This window comes from Poecilia formosa, unplaced genomic scaffold (assembly GCF_000485575.1).
Source record: "Poecilia formosa unplaced genomic scaffold, Poecilia_formosa-5.1.2 Scaffold52, whole genome shotgun sequence".
NCBI classification, from domain to species: Eukaryota; Metazoa; Chordata; class Actinopteri; order Cyprinodontiformes; family Poeciliidae; genus Poecilia; species Poecilia formosa.
In genome coordinates this window covers 466211-493348 of record NW_006799991.1, presented here as the reverse complement: position 1 = coordinate 493348, position 27138 = coordinate 466211, and the positions used below count along the sequence as shown (strand labels likewise).

The 27138-nt window shown below is 40.5% G+C and overlaps 1 protein-coding gene across 9 annotated transcripts in view; it reads right to left on the bottom strand.

Annotated features, from left to right (window-relative positions):
• Nucleotides 1-27138, bottom strand: part of elavl4 (ELAV like neuron-specific RNA binding protein 4) — a 92888-nt gene that overhangs the window by 43295 nt on the left and 22455 nt on the right. For 6 of the 9 annotated variants that reach the window (XM_007552653.2, XM_007552651.2, XM_007552655.2 and 3 more), the window contains 2 exons: nucleotides 12983-13069; nucleotides 7720-7966 (listed from right to left, as the gene is read on the bottom strand). In XM_007552653.2, the coding sequence (XP_007552715.1) occupies nucleotides 7720-7966; nucleotides 12983-13069 (334 nt within the window). The remainder of the gene's footprint in view (nucleotides 1-7719; nucleotides 7967-12982; nucleotides 13070-27138) is intronic. The other 3 variants (XM_007552656.2, XM_007552659.2, XM_016671806.1) reach the window with 1 other exon arrangement.

Here is a 27138-nt window from a genome sequence, read left to right as displayed (position 1 = left end):
TTAATACCTGGCTTTGGAGATGTCAAATCCTTTTTTCATCTCTTTCCATGTCAGCTTTGTTCACACTGTCTTCAGCCTACAGCCTATTTTCAGGCTCAGATAAATGCAGCCTGTATGTGGGATATAAACACCAAACTAGATCTCACACAGCATGATTTCAGCAAGGATTAACAGCAGTTTGTAACAGTTTGTAGCTCCTGGGAAAAATATCAGATAGCTGTTTAAGAGGTAATGTTGGGGGGGGGAAATAGCTCAGATTTTAACTCTAAGCATGAACATGCTCGGCTTCGCTCGCGATCACGGCGTGAATATTAATTTTTGATGTACCAAAACAGAGCTGCGGATCAGTGAGAGAATAATGTAGTGAATGTTACCTCCACTGATATGTTGTTGTAGATCAAAACGAGATACGTTTCACTTCTAAAACGATTCCACAACAAAAACTAGTGAAGGTCAAACCTTCATATTCAGTTTAGGCAAAGCAAACTGCAGCGCCTCAGTTCTCATACCCACTGAACATTTTGTCATGTTACAACCGCAAACATTAATATTTCACAGATAAAAATCTTAAAAACATTCTGTACATGTGTCTTCAAGCACACTTGGTCAGGCTGCAATTACAGCTGCAAGTTTTCTATATTTTTACCAGTTTTACATATTCAGACACTCAAATTTCTGCAGTTACTATAAACAGCTATTTTCAAGTCTTGCCACAAAGTCTCAACTTTGGCCAATATAACTGACTGACTGACTGACTCACTCACAGATTTTCTTCCTCTATTCTATCAGTCCATCAACACTGACCAGTGTAATTGTCCCTGCTGAAGAATAGCATCGTAACATGATGCTGACCACATTTCCCAGTAAAGACGGTGTTTTCAGAAAACTACTACCAATGAACTACCCCAGTGGTAGTTTTCCCATAAACATGGCATTTTGCATGTTCACTTTTGTTTAACTGACCAGACCTTCTCCTCTTATGTATTTGCTATATACGGAAGATGAATCGAGTCAAACTTCAAATTGTTTCCAAATGCTTCGGTGTTCTTCTTTGTGCCCTTGCATAGAGACTGGATTTGTGGTGTGAATCTGTGATGGCTACAGATCGCTGCATGTTCCTCTGTTTCATTTCAGATTCTCCTTGGCTGGTCTTGTTCGGATGCCCCTCTCTCTTGGTAGCTTGCCACACTCTATCCATTTTTGGGGAATAACCTCATCATGCTTTAAACCTTTGAATAATTTTCTCCCTGACCCTTTGGGTGTGTTCACTGGACGTGAATCCAGTTCTCTAACAGACACATTTGACCTTCACTGACCAGCTGATTTTATGAACAGATTAAATTCCCACAGTTGGACAGAATTTTATTTTGGGATACTAATGGTGGGTGCATATAAATACACGCCACACTTTTCAGACGCTTATGAATCTCTTTCCTTCTACTTCGCAATTATGTTCTTCGCTTTGGTCCAACACATACAATCACAATAACATTATAACATGGCAAATGTAAACAAAACAAAAAAAAAAAAACGGTGACTAGAACAGTAAGAACAGTATGTGTTAGAAGCAGTTTGCGCCCACATTAAATGAATAAAGGTTTTACCTGCCTTCATGTAAGGATGTATCCAGAGAGGCTTTCATGAAAAAGTGAAGCTGCTGTCTGTCAGAGGTGCTCCAGCTTGAACTACTCCACATCTGACATCACTCTCCATCTATTTTTCATAGCCAACATCTGCTTGGCTTGCTACATTGTCACTATAATTTGCATCAGTTCCCCAGAATCCCTGTATAAAACCAACACATGGAAGGTGACTAGCGTGCACAAAAGGACTTCAAACACCGGGCTTTTAGATGATTTCCTTACAGGGTTTGATGTAGAAATAAGAATTACTTCAACTGCACAAACAGAATAAATGCAGGCTTTGATGCAGAAGCTTTGTAAGTGCCATTACCGGAGGAACATAAGGGTGACATGAGCAGGCAGAAAAAGGCCATCACTATTGTAATTTTGTCGGGCTCACGGCTCCGGTAATAATCAACAAGATGCTGGAATGCAAAAAACGGCTGGCCATAAAACTATAAGCCCCCCTTACCCAAACTGCTACTGCCCCATCGAAGCAGTCAATCCTCGCCTCAGCGTAAAGTAAAAAAAAAAAGAAAAAAAAGTTATTTTCTTCTCCACATCATTATGAAAACAAATGTGTTCTTTTCTTCTGCAGAAATGCAGCTGATGCAGGAAAATTATCCCGTGAAATGACTTGCTGACAAGGATCAGTCAATTCAATTTCTGTGTGCACTGGCATATGTAGATGTTTGGCAGTGCTGATTCAGTACAAGGTCCACATGAATCTCTCTCAGCTGTTGAAAAAGGTTTTTAACTTGTGTCTAAATGAGGTATCACTTGGATTTAGCTCTAAGTGGTTATTTATCCGTCATCATTTATTTGATTTACTTTTCCTACGATTTAAAGACAGATGGAGGGGAATGCAAATGCAAAGTGCTGTAAGGGGGAATATTTTAGCTCGCAGATTCCAAAAGCTGTTGCTGCTGTGATAAAAGTAAATTTACAAGTCGAGGTAGGAAAACTTTGGAAATTCACAGCGCTGTGTATTTATATTCAGATTTATGAAGTTTCGGACTAGTTGCAAAATCAAGACATTTTCCTATCTGAGCTGTAGATTGCTGCAGCTCCTCCCGAGTGACAATAGCCAGTCTGTCAGTGTAGTTGGACAATCATGTCTTGGTATGTTTGCAGTTGTGCCATACAGACTCCAACATCTTAAAAAAGTGAAAATGTTCAAGGGGCTCGAATTCATTTTCAAGGCACCACTGCGTCCTCTTCACAAGTACGGAGGCAGACAAGGCATGAACAGGTGGAAACCCAGGGCCTGTGTGCAGGTGTGTGTTTTTGTGTGGATTTGCAGTAAGCTTGCTTTAAATAAAAGATTAACCCGCATGTCCCTGGCGTTTTATGAGAGCACCAGGCAGAAGCAGTTGCGTAAGCAGGCATGAAGGTAGGTGAGCAGGCAGCCGTGCAGGGAACAAGAAAGACACCCAGGGGTGGCTCTTCTGCTGGCTGAAGTCAGCCAGGGTGACAGACAAAGCTGAAGTGTCTACGCCTGCCAGCACTTGCCTGAGCCTCACGCCATCCTGGCGTCATTGGATTTGACAAGAGCAAGTCCACAGGAAGCAGCGAGGATGCTGAGGACCTGTCTGTCTCGGATACCTCTGAGAAGTTCAAGTGCCAACACCTTGTCAGCAGGTTAGTCAGGCCTCAAACACAGCTGGAAAAACTGAGGTGCAGAGAAACACATGCCAATTATCGTTTGCTCAAAGTGCGCCTGATCCCGTTTTAAATACTAAAGCTGATACAAAAGTAGAGCCGCTCTTACTAATAGTTAGAAAATTTGCATCAAAGTGCTTTTGTGAATATTTTTGTGAATTTTTCTAAGAACTAAAAAGCAGCTCTGTACTTTTCACTCAGAATAACGGAATATGAAAGGAGACGGGTGTTGTAATTCCCACCAGTATGAATAATTTGGAGCTACTGAAATCCCTAACCCTAAAGATTCAACATAGCAAGACAAATACTCTCCTCTTTAAATCTTGACACACTCAGAAATTTTAAAAGAAAGACTCTAAATGTCGATCTTCCTCACATTCATTTGCACATTTTAATGATAGATGAGGAAAGGCTTCTAATGTACGCTTCAGCCTGGAAAAAAAAGAAAAAAAAGAGATCTCTTTAGACTTACCACCCTCCCTCTCCCAAACCTGGCTTAGTCTGTTAATGATTTGGATGACTGTTAGAGAGCATGAAGCCTCTTGGCGTTCCCTGCTGGAAGGAATCAGTGCTTTGTTAGCCTAAAAGTTTGCACGGGAAAATTGCACCCATGGGAGAGCAAAACAGGCATACACCGCAGGGGGAAACAGAGGGAGGGCAGGATTTATTTATAACACTTTTTGCGTCGATGCTAAGTCATCACATAGTCCTTGTAGTGCAGAGCAGAGATGCACCATAAACAGCTAAGAAGTGAGCGAACAAAGATCCTCATTCCTCTCAGTCCCCATTTAGGAGCAGAGCAAATTTACAGCGACGCTCGACGTTTCTCAAACTCTCTCCAAGTATCTTACGCTCGCTCGGTTCCTCGCTGCGCCTGCTTGGCAAATCACACTTGAAGCGAGGGAAGGGGAGGGGGGGGAGAAAAGAACCAGGTGGAGAGAGAACGTGGTGATAGGGATGATGATAGCATGTGGTATCCCGGGGTTATTTTTGCACACAACATCCACCATTATCCTGACGTATCTGACTCTCAGGCTCCATTTTGTGACCCATTATGGCATAAGAGGAAGATGGTCTTAAAGAGGAGCCGTGGAGCTGCAGAAATATGCTTCAAAGAGCGAGAGCCCAGGAGGAGGCAGCAGTGTTCGGCCTGCAGCAATCCCCGGTTTAACAGTCAACCTGTCATTTCTGTTGGACTTTTAGTTAAGAGGAAATCAAATTTAATGATTTAGCTCACACAAGTATCTATGCATGGGGTGTGTGTGTGTGTGTGTGTGTGTGCGTGTGTGTTTTTTTCTTATCCCTACTATGAGTGCCTGCTTGCCATCCCATGGCTTGGTGATCTTGCCTGCCTGCCTGGTACTCTTTAATGAGATTATCAGGAGTAGAGTGTCAGTAAGTAGGATCTAAAATGAAAGCCATTATGGAGCATTATCAGGGAGCTGCGCCACCCTCCCTCCCCCACACCCACCAAAGATCCATCTGCCGCATGGCCACCCACACAGCCACTACGCCCAGATTACAGCCGTGATTAGCACCGCAAAGTGCTGCTTAATTTAAACACCTCTGGAGAACATGTGGCACTTTGCTGCACGGCTGAGTCGCCATGCTTCAACACGCTGAGGACAAGGACGCCGTGCGCATCGCTTAAAACGAATCTTCTCTAACGCCTGAACTGTGAGGCTCGCGCACGAGCCCAATCAGGCCGTGTGATGTTTGATTTCTTGAGTAACAGAATTTTTTATGTTAACACGCACCTTAAACAAATGCGATTTCTTACTTACCTTTTCCTCAACCGATGCGATCGGTGATAAGGTTTTTGTTAAAAAAAAAAAGCATCACTCTCCGACCAAGTAACCGTAATAATACTTCTGTTTTAGTACAAATTAATACCGTCTGAAAGGTAATAACTTTAGGAAAATGTCTTTGACTTAAAAAAAAAAAGAATAGGATTCAGTCCAGTGAATACTTTAGACTAAAAGTGCAACTCTTCAGCCTCAGATGGACTTTAACCAACAAAACCACCGTCTGGTTAACTTTCCTTCTTTCATTTCACCAAAGGTCTTTGTCCATATATAGCTCTGTTCAAAATCACCAACCAGATCAATCGTGACCGTTGGTAGAAATTAGGTTTTTACATGGCCAGTAACATGGTGGTAAGCGGAGGAATATAAAGCTGCGAGCTGCTGTTTCTGGACAGCTGAAGCATTATTAAATACTAATTATTATGCAAAATAGTGGCAGTCATAATGGAAAACAATGAGGTCATTCATTCTGTGAAAGAAACATGTAATGAGAATGAGAAGTTGTCTAATAACTGGCCTGTGTAAGGCAGAAAATGTTGTACATGCTGGTTATAGTGCGGTTCTCTGTAAATCTCTCCTTGCTTATCAGGGAGTAGATATAACATTCTGCTGTTGGTGGAAAGAACTTGAGATGTTTAAAAAGTGTTGTTTCCTCTAAATCACGGCTGAAAACATGTTTGCTTACAAAAGCTTTTGATCAAACAAACTGACTAATGAACTGTTTGGTTCATTAGTCAGATGTGGTTCTTTTACGCTTATGCTTTTCTTATGATTTTCTTTCCGTCTTCCCTTTGATGTCCTGTAAAGCTCTTTGAATTTCCTTCTGTATAAATGATGTTATAGAAATAGGCCTGCCTTGTACGTTATCCCTTACTCCAGACATTGATCAGATACAACATGCCATCAGTAAAAATATGAATGGAGAGAGAAAAACAAAAACAGCAGTGCAGAAAGTGATAGGTTAGATCAGAAAAAATGGGGAAACGAAGGAAAACTATCCTTCTAATGAATTACAGGATGTGCATTATCAGCTCCAAGATGACTGACGAATGTCTACAGGGAGTACTGTAGCAATTAGAAAATACATATGTGAAGACAAGCTTTTGATAAAAAAAGCATCTGCGAAGCTACGTTGCTTACAAAAATGAGTGGTGGCAGAGAACACACTGACTGCAAGAAAAATGATGCAACTTTTTATGGATCGATGAAAGAGAGGTTATTTCTGTGGTCGAGGACCTACAGACAGCTTATCAGATGACGCACAAAAACTGAATTCAAGCCCGAGCGCATCGTTATGCATGGTGGCTCCGGCATTATGACACTGGATATTTATTGGAACCTTGGGACCTGGTCTGTTTGTTCCAGCGATTCATATCATGGATCACTTTGAAACCATCAAAATGTTATTGCTTTACTGTTGCCTGATGCTAAAGAGGAAGCGTTTGTTAAATGGGTGTTTAAACAGCCTGATTTTCTGGCTTTAGTTGAAAAGGAAATCTGCAGGTTGGCATAAAAATGATGTTTCTATGGCAAAATCAAGACTTTTCGAGGAATCATTGAATGTCGTCTAGTCCGTTTGGGTTGGAGTTCCTTCTCTCTGGTGCAAGTTGGTCAAATCCTTACAACAAAGCTGCGATTTTACAACTACATGTATGATTTGCAGCCAGGCTTACATTTCCTTTACAAATTCAAATGTTTACTTCACAACCAAAATTGCTTCGACACTAAAACTTTCTCTTTAGTTTTTGTACAGTGATAATAAACCTCTCAGTGGCTTGATTTGGCATGGATGTTCAAAATGTATTTGAGTGAAGGCAATTAAAAAGTTTATAAGTGTTATTAGTTCATTTTTAACCTGCTGGAATTATTTCGAGTGCAGCTATAAGTTAAATCAATTCATATCTTGGTTATATATGTTTACTGCACATAAAATGCAAAGATCAAGCACATCAAAAAGCACAAAATAGTACTTCAACAGTACAAACATGTTGTTCAAAAGTAACTTTAAAACTGACTTGTCCCATTGTTTATGCTGAGAAACTAATATATTGCAATCTATCGCAGCAGATGTTTGTTTTTTTTACTCTGCTAAGGCTCCACTTGTGACAATAGCTGGCAACAAACATGAATAAAGTAAATGCATCCAATGCTAATTACCGCGAATACTTGCAGTTACAATAGTAATTTCCTCTTCACTTCAAGATTTCTTACCATCTGAGCAGATGTATTTTTACTGGATCTTCATGTATTCTGAATGAGCTTAACTAAATAAATGGCCCTCTTTCTATCGCCAGAAGGTTATATTATGAAAAGAAGGACAATGCATTCACACAGACAACCTTTAATATGGCAAAATAGTCATGTACCTATAAACAAACTCAGCGTTAATAATGACTTGTTTTCTTCTTAATGTGTAACTAAACGTCTACCTACAGTGGCATAATTTGTCATATACTTCAGTTTAAGCATGTCTGTGAATTAGTCGTATCAAACATATAGTTTTTTTATGTTTTAAAGACTTAGTTGAAAAATTCCAAAATTGCCTGGTGATTTTCTATTACTTATAAATCTAAAAGCATAAAACAAGCAATCCTCCATCATGTGTGACGCAGCCAGGACTCCTTTCATACCTGTGATCTTATCGCGAACTAGCTTGCAGGACTCGATTTCGCCGATGCTACCGAACAGGCTGCGGAACTCCTCCTGGGTCATGTTCTGGGGCAGGTAGTTCACTATGAGGTTCGTCTTGCTGTCGTCGTTTGTCGGACCGGTCTGCATGGGCGAGGGGCAGCCGCGGCTGTTGGTGGTCGGGCCGTTGGCTGTGTTGCCTCCGCCGCTGGGGCCGTTTGTCACCGGAGCCTCCATGTTACTGATGATCTTTGAGAAAACGCAGGAGGAGAAAAGGGACGATGAAAAGAGGTTCACGAGAGAGGAAGGACTGAGCAGAAGGAGGAGACGGAAAAAGATGGCATTCGACAGGATGAGAATGACAAAAATGTTATCCTGAGAATCGTTTTTCTTGCAAATAAGTTTACTTAATTTGAAGACAAAAGCAAAGACTGTAAATCAAGAGAAAAAACATATTTTCTCTACATTATTTCCCTCTAATTTCCATAAAAATAGAAAGTTGATAAAATGTGAACTTTTGATCCAGGAAGTTTTTAACAAATTTGTACCAGAAGCATTTGATCCTCCTTGAGTTAACTGCCAACCAATAAATGCCACATATTCTACATTAAAAAGATGTTGAATAATTTTAAAGTCAAATTTATTCAACTCTTCAAATTCCTCAACATTATTACACAATCCATCGCTCTTTTGTTTAATTGTTAAATCTCAACCTTGGAGAACTTGCTGTCTAACTAAGGATTACCATCTTCTTTAATGCTGTTATTCTGCCTCCATATTTGAACAGAGTCCAACCATTTTCTCAAACATAAATCAATGAAAGATGATTATTTCCTTGGTGCAGAATGTGGCTCTGAACCATAACAGTTCCACCACCGTGGCTCACAATTGACATGCGATCCTTTTTCTGAGGCTGCCTTAATGTGTCTAGTGCATTACTTCAACAACATGCAGTGTTTCCTATTGGCACACATTAACTTCTACCAGCTACAGCTGCAGAGTTACTTGCAGAATAAATCCTGGGAATGTTTCCATCTCCTGGTCTTGGCCTCAAGTTGCCTCCTAAAAGGCGATTTTATTTAGACTAGAAAGATTCTTTCATTGGTACTTTTTTCTAAAGCTTTCAGAGAGCTTTGTAAATCTTGGCATGGCCACACCTCGCCCTTCAAACGCAAAAAAAGGAACACCAGGTGCTAGTTAGAGGTTTAAATAAGACAGGTTTCATCTGTTACCACATACGGAGGCTGTGATCATCAGCAAATAGTCTGCAGCAGAAGCTTTCTGAAAGTTAAAAAGAAAAAGGTCTAGGATCGGTTAAATTTGTGTGTGTTAAACTTTTTTTTTATTACTATTAAAATGGAAATTACAACAAACTATTAGATTAAGCTGACCTTTATTTGAGAATGTCATCTTTAGTAAGAAGGCAGAATTAAAGAGGATCAGAAAAAACTATATCCATATATATGCATATATTTTAACATTATAGATTCTCATACTGTCATGCCATAACAATGAAACATCCTAACTCATTTAAATATTTCCTTTATAACTATGAAACTTAATTAATTCCTGATGTTAATGAAGGAATTAATATAATTCCTTAATGTTGCAAAGGAAAGTCTTCAGGAATTAATGTAAATTGACTATCAAATTGTTAAAAAGTTTAATCATTTGCATAAATACAGTAACAAACACATAAATCACCACAGACACACAAAGTACATTTAACATCTCTAAACACTCATAAATACAACAGACACAAAAAAAAAGTTAAACAAGTAATCCATCATAATCTGTTTGCAGTTCATTGATCTCTACTGAGGCCTGCAGGTAAGGACAGTATCAGAGGGATGCTGCTGCTGCTGTGACAGAGGGAGGTTTGCATATTTATATAGGAGTTTTTTTTTTTGCAGAGCATCTCAGGATCAAAGTGTTCACAGAGTGACTGTGAGGTCGTTGCGAGTGTGAGAAAACGCAGGCAGAAGTGCAAAGAAATGAGAGCCGGGGAGAGGTGATTTCCACCTTGGTTTTCCGCCAAAACAGTCCGACTTTTGATTATTTCAACGTTACGAGGAACTCCGCAAACGGTTAGATTAAACGTGTCCACGTGATCAAATGAAACATCTGTTGTGTACATTAGGGAGAGAGTGTGCATAAGATAGTAAATAGCCTGTTTTGCCACTCAAGCAAAAAAAAAGAAAAAAAAAAAACGGAAGAGGAACAGAGACTATTTTTACCACAGATCTTAAATCCTCCGTTTCCCGTCTCTGATGGACTGCATTGATGGTGATTCTGCATGAAGAGTCACGATAACTAAAAGGTGTACTCGAGTCCTGTCACACAACAGTAAAAGCTCTTTCTGACCTAACATTATGACACAAAGAGCTGATGATGCCAACGCCCTTTAATCTGATTACATCAAATTTGTAAGTCATCGCTCAGATCTTTTATTTCCTCTTGCTCAACTATTCAGCTTTCGGTCTATTTTTAACTATCCTTAAGTATGAGCAGATAGGCTGCACTTGGAAGCTGGCTGGTTTTAGCAAAGGAGAAACGACAAGTCCTGCTTCTCTATTTCTGGATTATCAAAAGGCAGGGCTGGTGTTCTAATAATATAGCTCAAAGCACAATTTAAAAATTTCCTTCTGACTCCAGAAATAGTTTCCAGGGAAAAAAAAAAAAAAAAGAGACCAAATTACACACTTACTTTGTGCTCATTTCTTGGCTTTAATTACCTTTTATCTATATGGGATACAATAAATTAAACAACGGATTTTATTATTTAACAGAAAAATGTTTATACACATTTTTATTTTATATTTTTTCTAACACTTTTTTTTTTAGCAATGGTGTTCTTCATTGAATGTCTCCTGGACAACTGTCAAGTAATCTGTCTTTCCTATCAGACCGTAGGTCATAACCTTAAAAATGAGTCCTAAAAAGTTCACATAACTGCAGTAAACTTGTCGTCTAGTTTAACTCTGTCAGACTCAGATGATCTCTCCCAAATAACTACGTCAGCAATGTTACTCGATAGATTACCTGGGGCTAAAACATCCATATCCTTTCCCTGATTTCTGGAACGGCCTTTAAAGCGAGGCTGTTTTTTGTTTTTTTTTTCCTAACACCCTTCTGTTCCTCCACAGAAAACCCGCCAGCCTTCTGCTTCCTGTTCCCAGCACACAAACGCACGCGCAGGTTTGCATCCATGCATCCGCAGTGAGTGGAAGAGCACGCACTCAAAAGGCAGCGAACACATACGGAGAGAGAACAATGGCTCGGGCCCACAGCAGAAAACAGACAGGGAGATGTCTAAAAGCTCTTAAGATGAGAGCTGCATGCAAATTGTTCTTTTGACAGTATCCTTCCCAGCTCACTCACCGCTCTGCCACAACAGAGATACCGAGACAGGCTGAGAAAGACGAGGGGAGAATGGCGTCTACTGTAGCCATAACAGAGTTGATTGGAGAGGGCCTTATTAAATCTGTTTACATTCCCCGCTGAGCACCATTCTGTCAGAGAGACTTTCAACTCCGTGGGACATATTCTGAGGAGTTTTTACACCAAAATGGCTGCCTCTAATTAACAGGGACCTGCCGAGTCTCAGCAGCCAATTATATTGCTCTCCTCATCCCTGCCCACCAGCGTTGGTGCTGCTCAGCGGTCCACTTCATGTTGGTTGTGAACGCTCCAGCTGTCCTGGCTCTCCCACTGTGGAGCCTGGTGCTGGGGAGACAATTCATAGCATCCACGTCTTGCTGACTGCGCACAAACGCGGCGGCTTAGCCTCAGGAGTTATATTTCAAGCCCTGCGTGGGACGTACAGCATTGGTCTTTTTTAAAAAGTAACACGCCCACTGAAATCCTACATTGAAACTTGATATAAAATATACGTATACATATATACATATGCTGCTGCTCATCTTCAGAGAAATAAAACACGGCTAGAACTATGAAGCCCTTAGGTTTATGGTGATCAAGACATTTTATCCTTTTATAACCTCAAACTTCACTGTATTTTATCCTTTTATGTTGCAGATCATCTGTAAAAACGGGCGAAAAAGGATACGTGGATAAAGTGTGCATTCTATTCACTAAGAATACATTGTTAAGCTGCCTTTAGGTGCAATTACAGCTCCCTGTCTCATGGTGTATGACTGTATCAGCTTTGAACATCTAGAAACTACGATTTCTGCCCATTTTCAATGGAAAACGTCTCAAACTCAGTCAGATGGAACAGGGAGAATCTGTGAACATAGCTTTTCAAGTCTTGACACAGATTCTCAATTTGAGTTATGCCAGAATGTTGACAGAGTAATTCTACGGCATCAGTATGGTTTAATCTAAACACTTTCATTAAAGCTCTGGCTGTACTTTTAAATTAATTGTCTACCGGAGCTATGGATCTCTGCAGCTCCTCCAGGGTTACCGTTGGAGCTCTTGGCTGCTTCTCCGATTAATGCACTTCTTGCTCAGCCTGTCAGATTAGGTGAACAGCCATGTCTTGGTAGATTTGTAGTTGTCCTGTACGTTTTTATTTCTGGATGGACTGAATTTGAAAAGCAACCTAACATGGAGCAACAAAGTAGCTCTATTATTATTATTTTTTTTGGCTGTTGTAATTTTTGAAAACCACGTGTAATTTTGCTTCCACGTCATAGTTATGCACATTATCTGCCACTTAAAGCCCCCCGAAATGGGTCAAAGTTTATTGCTGCAATGTGAAAATAAGTTGAGAAGCACAGTAGGCATTAACACAAAGCAAAGCAGTGCAAAAGCTTTGGAGAAAAGTGCATCAGAGTAATACTGAGAGGTTTCAAAAGAACTTGAGTGCTTAAAAATAAGAACAAAAAGCAAAGAAAAGCGAAGTAAAAACTTGAGAAAGTCTGAGTGTCTTACAGGAAGGAGATGTCCCTCTGAAACATCACAGGAGACATGTGTGAATCAATTTAACCGCTAGAGCATGAATATGTAGAAAGAAATTTAAATTTAAGCTAAGTGGCTGAGCATCTACTGAACTCCCTCAAATAACTACAAATGCTAAAAACGTCAGCAGCGGCAGCAGCTTCCTCTGCCACACGTTCTCCCTGCTGCCTGCGCTATAAAAGCCCCCATCCGTCAATCTCTCCTCTAGTTCCACCTGTCTCAGTCAGCAGCATCACCAAACCAGTGTGCAGTTATGTACACAGAGAAATATCAGATCATATCACTTCATGAGTGTGTAAAATGGCTGGGCCATCCATTTGGCAGAAGTAGTCTCCTTACCATCTTTGGCTGTGTCAGCAATCCCTTCTCTGCCCAGCCCTGGAGCTGTGGGAGCTCTGCTTGACGCCACTGTGTCTCTGTCGACCCCTATGGAGCGGAGCACAGGGAGGGAGGGACGCACAGCCCGCCGTCAACATCATACACTCACTTTGCAACGTTAGGGTTATGGTGGGATTTGGGGGAAGGGAGAAGGTGGGGTGATTAGGGTGTTGGCAATGTGGCATCGTTGTGGAAAAAAAACAAAAAAAAAACAACCCACTCTTGCACCTTTAAAGTCAAACTAAAACAAAGGCAGCTCAGGAGTGTGTTTCACAGGCGTGAAAATGGAGGTAAACACTGGGAATTGTAAGGCGTAATTTCTGTAAATGCTCAGAATTTCTGCAGCCCAAAGAATAACAAACGTGTCAATTGAAGCTCGTGGATTGGCGTTGTGGCTGCAGTGACCTTGGCAGAGTTTATAATGAGGGCTTCCCTCTTGCTCTCTGAAGGTAAACAAGCCTCTGGTTGAAGAGACAGAGCCGCCACAAATGAGCAGGAGCTCCGCTCACTGACTCTCCAGAGCGAGGGGGAGCTTAAACGCTCGCAGCTACCTATGGATGCTACAAGAGCCAATTTAGCAAGAGAAGAGGAAGAAAGAAGGTATGACCTCTGCCTTCATTTACTCCCTCAGAGAGACGAGGAGCGGGAGTGAGGGATCAGTTGGGAGGATGAATAAAAAGGCAAGGGTTGAGTAATGGGGAAGACACTTCCAATTGTTCAAAGGAAGGGAGAGGCAGAGGTGGGAGAGAGGAGACGGAGTCTGTACATGTTCTGTTGTCAATGTGTCTTGTAAACTAAGGCAGGAATGCATAATGGAAGTCTAAATGAGAATGAACTGTCAGTTAGAGAGGAGGGAAAAGGAGAGGAAGGGGCGGAGAGGTCAAGGTAGAAAGGAAGACATGACATCTCCGAGCTAACAGGTGGAGGTAAATATTGAGAGATTTTTGGCATCGTCACAAAGACAAATCGTTGGAGCCACCTCTTGTTTTCAGTGTGGTGGAGTTCAAAGGATTACTTTTGGAAGTGGGGTCGGGAAGAGCATCAACTTTATTGGGACAAATTGGTTATGAAGATTTAAGTTAGTGGAGATTGACATTTTTCTTTGGAAAATGCCAAATATTTGTGAATAAATTAACATATTCACAAATGTCCTCCCAGAGTTAAAGTTGTGAAAGGACGATTCATTTAAGAGCTTTTCAACCTTTAATGTGACCTATAATAAAATTGAAAAAAATGGCACAAAATAAGGTTCTGCCTCTGGTTAAGTCACCCTTAGCTTGATGTAAGCTTTTGGTCACTGTCCTGTTTAAAAATGTAGTTGCTTTTCATCCTCTGGATTACAACCGAGGTTTCCTACCTGGTTTTGATTATTATGTAATCACAATTTTCTTCAGCATGAAAGAAAAGCTGAAAATTATTTTGAGCTACAATAAATAATGGCAGATAGGTACTGAAGATTTTTTTTTTTTTTTTTTGCTTTGCTCAGATTATTGATCACATTAAAGGTGAAAAAAATCAGATTTATCTTGATTGTCTTCTGTTTAGATCAGAGGTATGTAGGATTTATGTGAGAGTGGAGTGTAAACAATGACGAGGATCGTTAAATCCCAAGAGCCTAACATGAATTTGAAGCCAAATAAATACAATTATAGCACAACTGACCAACATCCTTTAAATCAAATGGAAATGCAGGGCACCAAAGGGAAAGGGATGTCTATGAAGTATTCATATCAAAGAGATTTGTCCCATCCTTTACATGTAAACTTGAAAAGCTACCCTGAAAAAAGGAAATGTTAGGCAGAGGTGAAACATCAAACACAATTTTTACCCACTCTGCAAAGCCGTCACTTTACATACTAAGTGAATGGCGTGCTGCAGCAAGCAGACAATGCAGGGGTTTGGCTGTATGTCGAAATGCAGTGATAAAAATGTAGGAAGCAGCAAGCAGATGCATATGAATCTCATTTCCAACATCTAACGTGGCAAAGGGGCACAGAATGTCGGGGAACATGAAGCTGACGTCCTTCGAAGGAGAGTTTGTGACGCCGCATCTCGTTCCTCAACTCCTTTTTTTTGACGCTCGGTGCTCAACCATTTGATTAAAACAAAACAGTCACAGGTGACACTCGCACACAAACACCCACACACAGTTTAACCTTGCTTTCACATCCTCGCTATCCTTGTGTTTATCTCACAACAGCACACGTGCGGCGTCGCTTCAGATGGAATCTGCAGTGCAATTACACAAGCCAACCACCGAGATGAAAAACCCGCTCATGGATACATTTTCAATTATTCAGGGAATACATTTCAGTCGGCTCTCAGATGCTGGAAAAAAGTTATTATATAATCAATACACTCTATAAGATCATTAATATTTGATGCCACAAAAGTGCTTCCCGTCTCCTTGGGCTTCCGGCCAGTGGGATCTGGGCACCGGCGTCAAAATAGGACAAGCTTTCTCCGCCTACAGCGGAGAAACATTTGCTTTCCTCTAATATTTGAAAAACTGCCTCACTTAGTCACCTGGAGCGCATTTGGACTAAAATTTAACATGATCACGATTGAGAGAAAGTCTGCCTTCCTTCCTTCCAGTGCGGTCAGTGTTGTCACTACTCGTCTGCTTTAAGTCAATAAAACTACCATTTTATTATTGCTGGCCTGGTGCAAGCTTACCTCCACCCCCCTTTTCTCCTACAGAGCTAAGACAATCAATTTACCCTGACTCGGCCAGGGTAGATGGAGGCAGGAGAGACTGCAGAGCAGACGCTGGGATGCAGGATGACTTCACAGATAGACGCACTGCCTGGCAGCTACAATATGGAGCCAGTATTCAACTAATCTGAGTTGATAGACTTTGTCTCCCAATCTTGCCCGAGGTTTTATTTGTGTGTTTTCATCAGTTTTTAATTAAACCTTGATCCTACATTTATTGCAGGTGCAGCGATAGCAGAAAGCACGCTTCCCCTTCTCTCTCTCTCTCTGTCTGCGCCCCAAAGCCGATACCCGCTCTCCTTCAGAGAAAGTGACTCTGAATTGGAGTTCCTATCAAACCGACTGAGACACAAAGAGATTAATACGACTTTACTATCTCAGTTCCTCGGCCGGTCGAGTTGCGTGTAATGCTCTCTGCGCTATTGATTTTTATATTTCTCTCTCCTCTTCCTCTCTCTTCCTTGGCCGTCTCTCCCTCTCGCCATCGCTCCACCTCCACCAGCCTCTTCCGAGCCTCTGAAATGTCCTGCGGGTCAGACGGATGCTGGGCCGGATCAATCAGGAAAAGTAATCTGGGACGCCTCATGCACGCAAGCAGACACACACACATCACAGGTACTGACACAAACACACGCTCTTCCTGTGATGCTCTCTGGCCTGCCTGCCTCCACTCCCATCGATCTGCATCTACTTTACCAAATGGATTCTTCTCCTCTTCTATCCTCCTCCACCTCTGTTCTCCCTGTGTGACTCAGAATAATAAATGTTCCAGACTGCGCAAGATGTGTATGTAAGCAATTTTTCATTTAACTTTGGCTTGACTTTTTTTCCCCCCCTCTCCTTCTCCCTCCTCCCTTCTATTTCTTTTTTCCTTTTTGTGATGTTTCAGTCGTTTATCGGGATCGATCCAGTTTTCTCAAACACCGCCTTGCAGTTCTCGGTAATAGTTGCATGCTTGTGTGAGGTCAAATGTCATGATAGACTGAGCCCTAAATTACATCAGGCATCCTAAACAGAATCTAAATTTACCGAGGTACTACAGATGTTGACATTATTTATTGTGCTTTTTTGAACTAAAGTTCCAGAGTTCTCAACGTGCCATGTTCATTTTAAAATATCAACTACAAAAACGTGAATATTTCCGCAGAGGATGGTCTGTGATTATGAAACCTCAAAAAATAGGAAGGGAGGAAAGAAGGAAGGAAGAAAAAAAGAAAGGAAGGAAAGTTAATCAAGCAAGGAAATAAGGACACGTGGAATGGAGGAACAAAATCTTAAGGAAGGTAGATAAGTAAGGGTAGGCACTGAGTGCTTGAAATTTTGCCCAATTTCCATTCTGCACTTTAACTTTTAATACGCAAGTTTTGCTACCCACTTTAACAAGACATAGATTAGCTTCAAAGCAATATTTTATTACTTTCTAAAGAGGCTCCTCGCTTATTTTGGTTTCATCAGGGGACATTATCTGTCAGTTTTTTAAAGAATCAGCTGCTTCTATCATGAATCACAATCTAAAACAATAGAAGCGTGCCGTTAAATAAAATCCTCGTAAAATAAATTTACCGTTGAGTAGGAACTCACTTTTTGACAGATATGAAATCGAATGAGGAAGCAATGGGGAGTCCGAATTGGCAAAGGGGTGAACTTACCCATAAGTATTATCGGCAGGCTCACACCAGCGTCAGTGTGAGAAACATGCACAGCTCAACCCCTTACAGATGTCAATTTCATACTTATAGATTGTAATTTTGTTCTTTTCTGCTATTTAAAACCTGCAAACTAACAATTTCCTACTCGTGCACCATTTTTCCAGTTATGGAAATTGCCATTTATTTAGCCTCTGATGCCTATTTGACATCAGTTGACTTACAAAATGTGATACAGATCATGACTCCTGATCAAACGTAAGTGATTGAAAGTCACCTTTTTGCTGGTAGTTTTAATTTACGGGAGTGTGGTAAGCATTTTTTTTTCTACACTACACTGTAGAAAAAAAATGTACAGGAGGTATTAATATGTCCCTCCTGCATATTAATTCTGCAGGAGGTATGGATAAGAAACATCCTGCAGTACACGGCATCATTCCCTGAAAAGTCAAGAATGAAACAACTGAAACTTCTAGTGCAAAATGAGCAGCATGCATTTTTTCTTTTTACAGAATTCAAGATGGATAACCATTAGCAGTTCTGTAGTAAATACATTTAACTCTTATTATTTTTTCTTGGAACCAAGACAATAACTAAAGGTGGTTGAAGTAAATACTGACAAATTTTAATGGCTGCTGCAAGTTTTCCACCCATGCTGAGAACTAAAAAACATACTCCCTCGTGGGCAGTCAAATCAAAGAGCATCCGATGCTTTAAGCACAATGACCAGTCGTTCTGTATATATATTGTTAAGAGCCACATTATGTCTGTCGCGCACACACACATTTAAGCCTCCACTGCTCAGCCAAACTGTAGGCGGAACAGGAGCCATTTGTCCACTGGCTGAATCCCAACTCTGCACCAACGCAGGCAGAAAATTGTTGAGCATCTTGACTCTAGAGATGACACTTCAATTTGTGCAGCTCCAGTGACTGGTGCTCTGCAGTTCCTCCCCTGTGGGGGTGTGAGATCAGCTGGACACCTGCCTGGCCGCTTGGCCGGAGCCCGGAGCACAACAGGGACCGGGCCTTGGAATGAAAGGCCTGGCCTTGCCCGTCAGCCCGATCCCTGTCCCTGAGCCCCTCAGCCCTGGCCTTGGCCTGGCCTCTTCGGCCCTCATCACTGTTCCTCTAGCTTCACTCGTGTGCCAGTAACAGTCCCTCACCCTCCCCTCTTTACTCCTAATTCCAGATTCAACTGTCAGCTGTGGCGCCATTCCTACTCTCAGACATTAAATCCCCATCAACAGCTTGCCAGCCTTTGTCTCACTTCTTGCCGCTGCAGCTTGCACCTCGACTTCCAGCACAAGCCGAATCAGTAAGATGTCTTTGCTGTGAATCAGTGTCTGTCCTGTTGTAATCCAGGGGTGTGACGAATGACAGTGGTCGGCCCAGGCGCTAAAGACATTTTGTGGATTAAAGAGACTAAATCATTGTCCCCTTCCGCACTTTACCCGCTCTAATTAAATTTAAATGTGGGCAAAGGTTTTAGTGGAGATGGTATCTTGTGTCTGAGCAGAGCTGCAAAATACATAGCAAATGCACAGCAATCACACTTATCAGTGTGTGCAATACTAATATCGCAAAGGACAATTTGAAATACAAAATGTCACCAATTATATTCCAAACGTCATGAACTGACAATATGCATCACACTACCCTGTCTGATGCATCCTTACTATGGTGCATACATCTGACAAAAGTGACAGAGACTGATAGAGGTCCAGATCCTAAACATCAAAGTAAAAAGATACAAAGAGAGGAGTGATAAATAAAATATATAAAAATAAACCAACTCAACAATTATATTTAGGGCTTAATGAGCTTATTTCATGACTTAAGGCCATTTTTATTTAAATTTAACACCCAGGTGAATTACAAAAAGTAACCAGATGACTACTTAATGTCTTAAGTAGAATAAAAAATATAACTCTGTTGTGTTTTTCATTATTCTAATGAGTTCCAAACAACTATTAAATGGTTGTCTTCAAGCCAAACCTAGTAAAAAAAAAAAAAAAAAAAACTAAAGTTTGAATAACAAAATTTTAATTGCAAGCAATTTCAAGCTATTTTTTAAGAAGAAAAATCTTTCTGTAAAAGGCATCCTAATATCTGCCTCTTTTGCACTGATTAGGGATTCTGATTACTGGTTTTGTTTGAGATCTGATCTGCCGATTCCAACCAATCCATGAGTTCTTTTCAATGGGTGACAAATAAAACAAACAAACAGAAAAAATGCTTCAGATAGATTCAGATGTTATTAATTCAACAGAAAACAAGAATAATGTATAAAAGTATATGTCCTAACCTTCTTCTCTTTTTTATTATTGATGTGCAACAATTGTGGAACTTCTATCAAAGTATTTAATTAATAAGAAAATCTCTTTATTTTAAATATCTGGCCTACTGATGACCACTTGGGGACAATCAAAGGAATATTGGCCTACTTTGATATTTTGACTGAATGATGGATGCATATCTAATAATTTATTAGGTTAATCACAAGAAAAACTTGATGGACAAATCGATAATAAACATGTAATAATTTAAGACATAATTAAATTAACAGTAAGACCGAGCCTAAAATTAAGAATATTAAACAAAGGACTTTTCAAGAGTTTTTGAGACCTTGCAGAAACGCATCAAAAACAAATAACTTTGTAATATCCTGATCTCTAAGCAAGATGCATGATAATAAGTATGATGAACAAGCAAAGCAAATAAGAGAGCAGATTTTAAACTGTGAGACGGGTGTGCTGACCGCATCAGAGACGCAATTTTCTATCATTTTAAAATAAAACCAGGTTTTCCATCTTTCCTCATTAACCAGAACACAAAACAAACATTTGCTAAAACTCCACTAAGATGAGGTGACACTTACTGTAACTGTTCTTTAAATAAACACAGCGTATGGAACAGGCCTGCGCCACTGCGAGACGCACTTTAGTGAACAGCAAGCACTTTTCTCCAGTGCTCATTTCTGTGTTGCGCTGAAGTTGCTTTTAGTTATAAGCTGGGACACTGTGTGGAGGATGTAAGGAAAATAGCCTGCGAGGCTGGGCAGGGCGATCCGACTGAGTCAGCAGCATCGCGTGCCATGACAGAGGACACCGCTTCCACAAACGGCATGCAGGTGAATGGGGCTGTGCACCTGCGCAGGCAATCAGCCGTTAACAGCGAAGCTGCACCCCTATCTTCAGTAAAGAAAAACGCACCAAGATGCGCTGCTGCACATTATGCACATGTGTGAGTATATGTTCACAGTTGCAGCGTCCCGCTGCATGTTTTGGGTCAGAAATAAGCAATTCAGCAGGGTCGTGCTATTCCAGCCAACTACAAACATCCACACATTGCTTAAGCCTGCAGTTATGCTCATTTTGTTGGCAGGCTTAACAATCCCTAAAGGCGACCAGAGCAGAAACAGAAACTTCTAGCTCCTCTGATTGAACTTAATTTTCAGCATAACACACAGTAGGAGTTCTAATTAAAACTGCTTTGAGGCTGGAAGTGGTGTATTGGATTTGTTGAAACAGTTATTTTTATTTATTTANAGGCATCCTAATATCTGCCTCTTTTGCACTGATTAGGGATTCTGATTACTGGTTTTGTTTGAGATCTGATCTGCCGATTCCAACCAATCCATGAGTTCTTTTCAATGGGTGACAAATAAAACAAACAAACAGAAAAAATGCTTCAGATAGATTCAGATGTTATTAATTCAACAGAAAACAAGAATAATGTATAAAAGTATATGTCCTAACCTTCTTCTCTTTTTATTATTTGAAATAAAACACAAAAGACACCATCAAGTGTTGGCTGATGTGCAACAATTGTGGAACTTCTATCAAAGTATTTAATTAATAAGAAAATCTCTTTATTTTAAATATCTGGCCTACTGATGACCAGTTGGGGACAATCAAAGGAATACTGGCCTACTTTGATATTTTGACTGAATGATGGATGCATATCTAATAATTTATTAGGTTAATCACAAGAAAAACTTGATGGACAAATCGATAATAAACATGTAATAATTTAAGACATAATTAAATTAACAGTAAGACCGAGCCTAAAATTAAGAATATTAAACAAAGGACTTTTCAAAGTTTTTGAGTCCTTGCAGAAATGCATCAAAAACAAATAACTTTGTAATATCCTGATCTCTAAGCAAGATGCATGATAATAAGTATGATGAACAAGCAAAGCAAATAAGAGAGCAGATTTTAAACTGTGAGACGGGTGCGCTGACCGCATCAGAGACGCAATTTTCTATCATTTTAAAATAAAACCAGGTTTTCCATCTTTCCTCATTAACCAGAACACAAAACAAACATTTGCTAAAACTCCACTAAGATGAGGTGACATTTACTGTAACTGTTCTTTAAATAAACACAGCGTATGGAACAGGCCTGCGCCACTGCGAGACGCACTTTAGTGAACAGCAAGCACTTTTCTCCAGTGCTCATTTCTGTGTTGCGCTGAAGTTGCTTTTAGTTATAAGCTGGGACACTGTGTGGAGGATGTAAGGAAAAACAGCCTGCGAGGCTGGGCAGGGCGATCCGACTGAGTCAGCAGCATCGCGTGCCATGACAGAGGACACCGCTTCCACAAACGGCATGCAGGTGAATGGGGCTGTGCACCTGCGCAGGCAATCAGCCGTTAAGAGCGAAGCTGCACCCCTATCTTCAGTAAAAAAAAAAACGCACCAAGATGCGCTGCTGCACATTATGCACATGTGTGAGTATATGTTCACAGTTGCAGCGTCCCGCTGCATGTTTTGGGTCAGAAATAAGCAATTCAGCAGGGTCGTGCTATTCCAGCCAACTACAAACATCCACACATTGCTTAAGCCTGCAGTTATGCTCATTTTGTTGGCAGGCTTAACAATCCCTAAAGGCGACCAGAGCAGAAACAGAAACTTCTAGCTCCTCTGATTGAACTTAATTTTCAGCATAACACACAGTAGGAGTTCTAATTAAAACTGCTTTGAGGCTGGAAGTGGTGTATTGGATTTGTTGAAACAGTTATTTTTATTTATTTATTTATTTTAAAAAAAGAAGAAGCTCCAAACAGCCTGAAGGTACACGATAAGAACAATACCTACAGCCCAGCTCTACTTCTTTAGAGGACGAGAGTACGGCAGGAGCACATGTCTGGCTGCTTAGCAGAAACAGAGCTCTACCTAATCTAATCACTGCTCCACCATCAGACACATCCTGATTGTGTGTCTGTTGGTGTGTGTGTGTGTGTGTGTGTGTGTGTGTGTGTGTCTGCCCTGCAGCAAAGGCATAGAGCTGCAGCACATAGACATTAGCTGACCATTGTACTCAAGAATTCATTTCACAGCCTTGGGTATTGTGCGAGTGTCTGTTCGTCTGTGCAGCAGTGTGTGCTTATTGGTTTCCCTCTGAACCGGAGCTTAAATAATCTAATAGCTGCAAGGGAAAGAGGACAGCCGTCCGTCATCTGTCTTAATGACTTAAAAGTTTGATGGAGGCAATGAATAACTCAAAACTACATGTAGCTGCAGAGAAAGCAAATGCTTTACCAACAGCGCAACAAGCTGAGCGTTTTAACTCCCTTCTTATTTCAAATCACTTGGAAGTAATGTTCTTCTTTCAAGTGACGTGATGATGCATCAGATATTCTAATCATAGTTGGCTTGAACGAACGAGTACGTTTTGAAAACTATAGGATTGCAGCCCTGTAAAGCTGAAAGCAAAGACTCACATTTTATGATTTTATTGTAGCAAATAGGGTGACCGAGAGTCTCCAATGCAGATCATCGCCGGAAATTATGCTTCACGACAGAGGTCGTCTCAAAAGAATAAAAGCTTTTTTCTACTTTATATTTTACTGGTGAAAGTCTTGCTCTCTCTTACTGTGTTTCAGCGTGAAACAATCCTAGAAAAGTCTCAGTGTGTCATAGGAAATACAGTTTTCTTTTGAATAGCTTCTCTGGACTTAAACATCCCGCTGATGTTGAAAATAAATGATTTTGAGTGTTCATTTCTGAGCAACAGTGGGGTGTCCGTTGCATTACTAACTCAAACCCCAGTAATTGATACAAAGTTTGCATCTTGAAGACACAAAGGCAATGTTGTTTTTTAATTAATATTTTATTAACCAAATGAACAATATACTAATATATACTATATTTTATTGAAACAAAGTAGTCTGATTTTTGTATAAACGAGATGTGTAAAATCATTTCAGATCTGAAACAAAAAGTCTTTTGCGTGTTGCACTTATTTGAATGAAATAAACAAAAACTTTTGGTTTGATTATTTTAAAATTTCTTATTCTATCCAAAAAAAATAATAATTCTTTGCAACAAAAATGCCATATAGCTCACTCTGTCTAAAAACACATTTTCTATTTAACCAAGCTTAAAAAAAATTCTAGATCCAAGACTTATTTTCAGTAATATTACCTGGACTTTTGTTATCCTTTTAATAAAGAATTTAAAATTAAAGCAGAAAACGTAAACAAGGTTGATAAAAACAAATACTTTTGCTTGATGTTTAACACTTTAATAAGTCAGATACGTTTTCAGATGATCATTTTCCTCAAAAGTGTGTCTGCATTCAACGCCTGCGGTGAAACAAAGGTCCCCTTAAAAGCCGCCTTTCCCAGGTTCCTACAGATTCCACTTATTGTTCAACGTTCACATTTCTGATTGTAAGAGCTTCACATTAAGTCGCATCAAGTTTGAATTCTCACAGAAAAACAGATTCTGCGACAACAGGAAAGAAACAGTGAGAAACAAGAGCCTACAAAAGATGAAGGAAGTGCGCAGCTAACAGCCGAGGCCTGTGGCAGACCAGCTAAACCATTAAGAGTGGCATGTATTCAAATGAGCAGATAAATCCCCCCTGCTGCTGTATAGTGCAGAGTAATTGAAAATGCCCACAGGAGGCAATCTCTGCTCATATACTGTGGCGTATGCCATGGTGACAACACAGAAAGGTGGTGGCTGATTGCTATAAAATAAAAATTATAAAAAGTCGTACAACAGTGTGCGAGTCTGACAGCGAAAGCACAAGAGCCTTGAGACACAGTGCGTTTCTCTCTATTTTTCTCATTTTCTCCATCCCTGTCTTTTTGTCCTCTACCCCAAATATCAATTTAACAGGTGCTGATCATGCCTGCTGGTGACGTTTATCTGAGGCGATAAGCGCAGGATGTCACTTTTCCTGAATTTCCATCTTCATTTCCATGTGGAGGACGAGACGCAACCCTCACAACTGGAAGTGGATATGAACTGATTAATATTCCACTTTCCTCTCAGAATAGGCTCCACAACAATAAATATTCTCTGTTGTCTGATAACCACACAAACAACCCGTGATCGTAGACTGTGTTAGAGAGGCGGAGGCTTTTTGATACAGTAGGGTTTTCATCTTAAATTGAGTCAGCTCCAGGATTACGATCCTTATGCTGGGCGGACCCGTCTTTATCAGTCGTCGACCATAGTTTGACCTTTCATATCACTCCTACTGCTGTCACAGTCATAAACCTCTGCCATGATTTTAAATAGTACTTATTATAATTGTATTAAACCCTAGAAGTTTGTCGGCGACAGGAAGTTAGACAAGCATAGCCCAGCATATAATAAAACAATGGAAAAGGAATATCATTTTGTAAAAAAAATAAAAAATAATAATCTGCATATTTTATTTTTGTTAAATAATAAAAAACCTGAGTCCATCAGTCTGAGAGCTCATCAGAAACTTTTTCGACATCATAATGTTAGAACTTTTTCTCTCATTTTGAAATGGTCTGAAAGCAGGAAAGATCGTCACAGCTGAGTTTTTCCTAAGTCATGCTCTTTTTGACACGTAGGCTCTGCATTACCGTCGGTAAAATAAGACTGAATTTCCGACAAGCAGTTCCCTAAATCATGATGCAAATCTGACCGGCAACCTGCCACAGGTATTTCCCACGTGTCTGTCACTGTCTTGACCATGATGGATAAATCTCACAAACCTTCTCCCCACTCCACACAAATCTGCGTACATGTTTTTCACACCACACCCCCCTGCTCACATTATTTATAATTATCAAATGACTGTGTACTGCAGTTTACATTATTTACAATGCTTGACTCAGGACTTACTGTAAATATTGATCTATGCCCTTGACTTGTGACATCTTCCTCTGGAGCGATACAGTGCAGCTACATTTATTTTTACATCACTGGAACGCCATAGACACGCTTGTGATAAAGTAGTTATGTGTGGTTTCATGTACACTTTTCATCAGTATTTGGTACGTGTGCCAAACATAGCAGGATCTTTGACGTTACAACCTCGCCCCATCGTCCAAGCTCTCCAGTGCTGGTCTTACAAGGGCGGCGGCCACAGGTTGGGAACCACGGCTTTCAAGAAGCAGTGATCACAGCTGATGAACTAAAAAAATGCAAGAATAAAAGCTTTTCAAATGAATAAATCCCATCATTTTTTCATCTTTACTTGAAACTACTTGACATCTAGTTGTACTACACTCTTTCTTCAATTATCTCCAACATTGAAGTTGCGCAAGAATCGAATGTCTAAATTCACAAACTTCTTAAAGTCGCCCACGAAAAAATGTCTACATCTTGATAGCTTCTATGTAAGAATGTTCTTGGAGTTCATTTTTAAATATAAAATACTAAAGTTCACCATGAAATAAGGAAGGAAAGAAGAAGAGCAACGAGGGAAAGACAAAAGAAGAAAGGCTGCAGGGAGGAAAGGAAGGAAGGGGAAACGGAAGACAGGAAAGATGGACAAATACAAATATTTTTCCAAACTCATGTTTTCTTTTTCCATGATTATCCAGACACGGAATACTGAAATTCAGTATCCTGGTCAATGTGCTTGGATAAGATGGTTTAGGTCATTTTTTTTTTCTACACACCAACTACTGATACTACATAGAAGAGAAAACACTGCAAGCTTTCTTTGTAGGCCCAGATGTGTCTACCAACCACGATGCTGCCATTTTGTAGCATGTTCAGTTGCATGCCGAATCTATAATTTATCCAGCTACAGAAACGCATGAATGTTTAATACGTCAGAGGCGGCAAGAGCCTGTCAAATGCATGACCTTGAAACGTCCTTTAAAACATCACAAGGCAGCAGCGCCGGGGCCAGTTAAGCTGCCAACGCCAAACAACAGGCAACACGACACGGCGGAGCTCTGACTCGTACTTGTACACACAATTCCTGTCTGTCTGCTCATCCTCTGCGCTGCTTCCTTCCCCCCCCCCCCCCCCCCTTCACACCCCGCCCTGCTCACTTTTTCTCTCTTTTTTTTTTTTTCCAGGGATGCAAAATGCAGATGAGAGGAGTCAGCCGTTTGTGCACAGTCTCAGGAGAAACTGCCAGTCAAATCCGAACATCTGTATGAATACCAAAATGCGCAGGATACAGTCGAGGATGCTAGAAAGAGAGCGGGAAGGAGGAGGGGGAGACGGAAGAGATGAGTGGATTGAGAAGAGTGAGGGGAAAAGTAGATAGCAAAGCCAGTGTTCCTCTTCCTTTATGTGTTTTTGACTGAACAAAGAGATACAGACACATTCCTTCCCCCGTATTTTCCATCAGGATATTTATTCTAAAAAGCAGCACTGCACAACAAGGGCTCGGTCCTGTGTTTGCTAGTGGGCTGAGGCGCTAACACTCCCCAGCTGATTATGTGTCTGTCTGTAGCAGTTTGAGCTGCTGCCAAAGGAATTAGGTCTAGTATTTGTGAATGCTGCTCCCCTCGCAGCAGA